Source organism: Gracilinanus agilis, unplaced genomic scaffold (assembly GCF_016433145.1).
Source record: "Gracilinanus agilis isolate LMUSP501 unplaced genomic scaffold, AgileGrace unplaced_scaffold58464, whole genome shotgun sequence".
Lineage (NCBI taxonomy): Eukaryota > Metazoa > Chordata > Mammalia > Didelphimorphia > Didelphidae > Gracilinanus > Gracilinanus agilis.
This window is the reverse complement of record NW_025394034.1, coordinates 1368-6393: the sequence shown is the minus strand read 5'-3', so window position 1 is coordinate 6393 and position 5026 is coordinate 1368. Positions and strand designations below refer to the sequence as shown.

At 33.7% G+C, this 5026-nt stretch overlaps 1 protein-coding gene across 1 annotated transcript; it reads right to left on the bottom strand.

The window, feature by feature from the left end:
* Positions 1-3: 3 nt before the first annotated feature.
* LOC123256396 (olfactory receptor 4C11-like) lies at positions 4-870 on the bottom strand (the record flags this gene model as incomplete). The annotated part of the gene is made up of 1 exon (XM_044685023.1): positions 4-870. A coding segment is annotated over exon 1 (867 nt), but the record flags the coding sequence as incomplete, so codon positions are not given.
* Positions 871-5026: the final 4156 nt, after the last annotated feature.

Genomic DNA, 5026 nt, shown 5'->3' with positions numbered 1-5026 from the left:
TACTTCTGCATTCCTTAGAGTATAGATCAAAGGATTGAGAAAGGGTGTGATAATGGTATAAAATACAGACACCAACTTATCCAGGGGGAAAGTGGTTGGTGGCCTAGTGTACATAAATATGCAGGGACCAAAGAATATGATGACAACAATGATGTGGGAGCTGCAGGTGGAGAGGGCTTTCCACTTCCCTTCTGCACTATGATTTTTTAGGGAGCATAGGATAATTGTATAGGATGTCATTAGCAAAACAAAGCTGGCTGAGCATATGGCCCCACTATTAGAAACTACCAAGAGATTTAGTACATATGTGTCCATACAACCCAGCCTCAACAAAGGTTGTAAATCACAGAAATAGTGGTCAATCACATTGGGACCACAGAAAGGCACATTCAAGATGAGGATTATCTGGGCAATCGAATGCAGAAATGACCCTACCCAGGCCAGCAGAATGAGGATCCCGCACACCCTTCGGTTCATGATGACTGAATAGTGCAAAGGCTTACAGATGGCCACATAGCGGTCATAGGCCATCAAAACAAGTACTAGTATTTCCATGCAACCAAAGAAATGCATAGCAAAGAGCTGGGTCATGCACTCATCAAAGGAAATAGTGTTCTTGTGGGAGAGGTTGTCCAAAATCAGTTTGGGAGCTGTGGTGGTAGAGAAACAAGAATCTGCGATGGATAAATAGTTAAGGAAGAAGTACATGGGAGACCCAAGTGTTGAACTGGTCTTGATTGTCACAACAATGAGTAGGTTTCCCACTACAGTGGCAGTGTAGAACACCAAGAAAATGACAAACACAATTTTCTGCCTTTCTGGGTCCTGAGTCAGTCCAAGAAGAATGAATTCAGTTACATTGTTTCTCATCTTCTAAGACTCAATTGGGAAGGACACACATGAGAACTAATTAACCTACCAAAAGAAAAAGGAGAATTAGAGCAGAATTTGAAAGTTCACCATAGGAGAAACTAAGTGCTTGATTTCTCTTTGGTAAAAATTCTATTCCTATTTTCCAAGTCTTAGGAGAGGTATAAGTAGACAATACTCCCATAATCTCTAAAACTTGTAACACATTTCTTGCCCATGAAAATGTGTGTATGAGAAAGTTGCCCTGTCTTCTATGCAGTGAAATATATGTAGTACCATGTAGAAAAATAAAAGGACATACATGAGCAAGCACAAATGAGTTCAGTGTCAGTTGAGAGAATTCTGAAATCACTGATCCATTTGGTTTTATTTTTAAATTTATTTTTAATTTTAATTTTATTTAGTTTTATTATCCTATTTTATATTTTATATATTTTTGACTGTTATTCAAAATGCCACATATAACTCCTTCGTTTTTTAAAGTTAATGTCTTGGGGAGAAATGAATATAATCTCCCAAACTGCACAATAATTTTCCATAAACATCATGAACTTAGGTGACCCATTGTTCTTATTCAGTAGTTTCTTTCATAGAATTTCAGATTCTGATAGGATCTTATAGGATGTTTTGACCCACTCTTATCTGGAAAAACAAACTATCTTTAACATCTCCCTTGACAGTTATCCAGTCTCTAATTGAAAATACTTAATAAACAGAAAAAAAAGTTTGCCATTTTATTATTCATTAGAGGAACCCAAAGAGTTTATATTATGTGGTTTTCTTTCATTATATCTTTGTTTCTCAATAAACTACAAAAATGGTACTCGTTCTGTCTTCGGAAGTTAAATATTGAAGTCTCTTGATCATGTGAATAACAGCCAAACCAATAATAGATAATGATTCTCATATTCCATTTACATTTTCTATTTTTTTAAACCCTTGTACTTCGGTGTATTGTCTCATAGGTGGAAGATTGGTAAGGGTGGGCAATGGGGGTCAAGTGACTTGCCCAGGGTCACACAGCTGGGAAGTGGCTGAGGCCGGATTTGAACCTAGGACCTCCTGTCTCTCGGCCTGACTCTCACTCCACTGAGCTACCCAGCTGCCCCCACATTTTCTATTTTTCATGGGAAGTCTTCACAATTTCCCTTCCTTATTTCCTTCATCTGAATATGATAAAAATAATCATGTCCTTTTAAAAATGTTACCCAGTAATTAACACAATAATTCGCATGTGATCCAAGAAGGGAAGCGTTTTAAAACCATCACCTTTCTTGTTCTGAACATAGGAATACAACCCAAAGTCACATTGAAGTGTCTAATGCCATGCCAGTTTATTGACACCTAAAAAGGCTATAGCTTAATCATAATGTGTTAAGTTCTAGTAGAGATGTTAAAAGTTATCAGACTCAACCATTTTATTTCAATAATAAAGGAAGTGAAATCTATGGAGGTAAATATATTTGCCCAATGTCATCAGAACCAGATTTGGATTTAGCAACGATATAATTTTCATGTTTGTTATTTCCTGGCTGTGGCTCCTTTATCTTATATGGCACTTTTGAATGGTAGAAAGAAAAGATGATGCTATATATGTATATCCTATTAAGTGATATCTTGTCACAACAAATGAGGGTAGTCTGGTGAATCTGATTTATTTTTTGTCATCTAATATGTTATGGTCCTATCCATGCATTTGCAAATATAATAAGTGAACCATCTATGACTATATTAAAGTCATTGATAAAAATTAATTGACACAAAAATTATAATACTGGATGCATAACTAGTAATTCTATAGAACAATTATACAAATTTTGATTTCATGCCCACATTATTATGGAAATATCCATTTCAGGTTTTATTATTACCATTTCATTATTGAGGAAAGGACATTTCAAAGAAATTACAGGGCTCATTGATGGTCCAAACATAGTAAATGTTAGAGGGAAGAATCAAATTCTGTTATTTCTTCTTCACTCTTTAGTTATTGTTCAACTTACTACTACAGTGTTTTTCATTTTCAGGATTGTTGTCTACATCAAATATTCAATTTTCTCATTTTCTTTTTAAATCTAAAAAAAGGAAAAGAGATTTGCTTCACTCTTCCAATGTTTTCACTCAAATTTGGAGAATCTCATTTTTATTTCCTCAACAACAGTGTCAAATTTACAATCAATATTTCCTTTGATAATCCCGAATTACTTAAAAATTCTTATAGGACACTGGCAATATTAACACAACTTTAGAGGAAATGAGTGAAGGTAAGGAAAGGGGCAAAGGGAGAAGGGAGGAAATAGATGAGAGGGGATGAGATGAAAGGAGAGGAGATGAGATAAAGGGAGAATAAATACAAACACACATATTTAAATACTAATAATGATATCTCATGTATAATTTATAACATTGTTATGAGAATGAAAAATCTGTTTAAATTACTTTGAAAATTATGTTATTAATTTAAACTCTCTCCTGTTCAAACAAATTCTGGTGTAAGGGATAAAAAACTAGCAACTGATTTTGTCAAATTAAAAATAAGTGTAAGGATATTTGGGGCTAAAACTCTTTTTCCTTTATTTATTTCAAGATGTCAAAATGTAAGTTTGAGTCATAAGATTCTAAATTATGAATGAGAGAGTGACTTAGAGGTCACCTAACTCAAACCAGTCATTTTATAAGTGAAAAAAAAATCTCAGAAAGGAAAAGTTACATTAGGTAAATTGGAGTTCACACTCACATTGTGTAACACTAAGATCAACACTCTGTGTCCATCATGTCAATTCCCTTTTAAATGACTCAGTTTATTATCCTGTAAATTAGAGAGAGAAAAAGAAAATAAATATTTATCAAGCATCAGGAACTTTAAATTGTTATCTCATTTTTCTGCCCCCCACAACAACCCTAGAAGTCACATACTATTATTATTCCATTTTATAATTGTGGAAACAGAGGCAGTAGATGATGAGTGATTTTTGCTGGTTCACACAGTTAATAATCACCTGAGACTTCATTGAACTTAGGTCTTCCTAACTTCGGGCTCATAACTCTCCCTACATTGTAAATAGTTAAATATTAATAAAATAAACACATTTATACTTTATGTAGCACTATAAGGTATTCTGGTTTCCTAGATGCTAACATTTTATATAATGTTAACAACAAGATCTAAGTGCCAGGATTTAAGTGCTACAGGAGTTACCCATAGTTTACAATCAAAGAAACTGCAGAATGTGGTAATTAATAGGCTTACCTTGGACCACAGATAAGAAGTATCTGAAGTACCGGATTGTAATTCAGGATTTTCAAGATATAATAGAAACCCAGGCTTTGAGACACTATGTTTTATTTGTTTAATAATAGGATACTATGTAGGGGAATACAATTTAGTCATTGCTTTATAACCACAAAAAAGTATACTAAATAGGAACTGATCTTATTGGCCTGAAAACAGCAAAGAATGTGCAAAGGGGTAAATATATATTACAAATACTGTCCAAATGAAAATCTGGAAATTGCTTGGAAAGTGGTGATTAGAGAATAACATGCAATAGTGATTTTTGCAATTGGACTACCAAGTCAAATAATCACTTTTTCTTAGACTTTCTATAACCCCCTTTCAGTTTTGTTCTTTCCTTCTGTCCTTCATCTTTTTGCTTTTTCTTTTTTCTACTAAAATCACAGAACCAGGAGTTATTATTTTTCTTTTGAGAATTCATAGTGTATTATATTCTTTAAAAATGCATTCTGTCTTGGAATTGATGCTAAGTATCATTCCAAGGCAGAAGAATATTAAGGAATATGCAATTGAATTCAAGTGATTTTTCCTGGGTCACAAAGGTAGTATGTATCCAAAGCCAAATTGGAACGCATGAACTCCTGTCTCTAGGTCTAGCTCTCTATCCACTGAACCACTTAGCTGCCCCAATATATTACATCTTCTTATAAAATGCAAAGTCTAAAAGTTGACAATCTGGTATTATATGTATATTCTCTCTCAGAAGTAGTATTTCAATGTTAGTTATTTTCTGTTTAATAATCATGTTTTTATTATTGAAAGGGGAAAAAGGGGAAAACATGAGAAGCCCTAGCTCCACAGCTAAATCATTGCCTAAAAATGTAGATTCATTTTCTCCTTGAAATAGTCATAACCAATTGA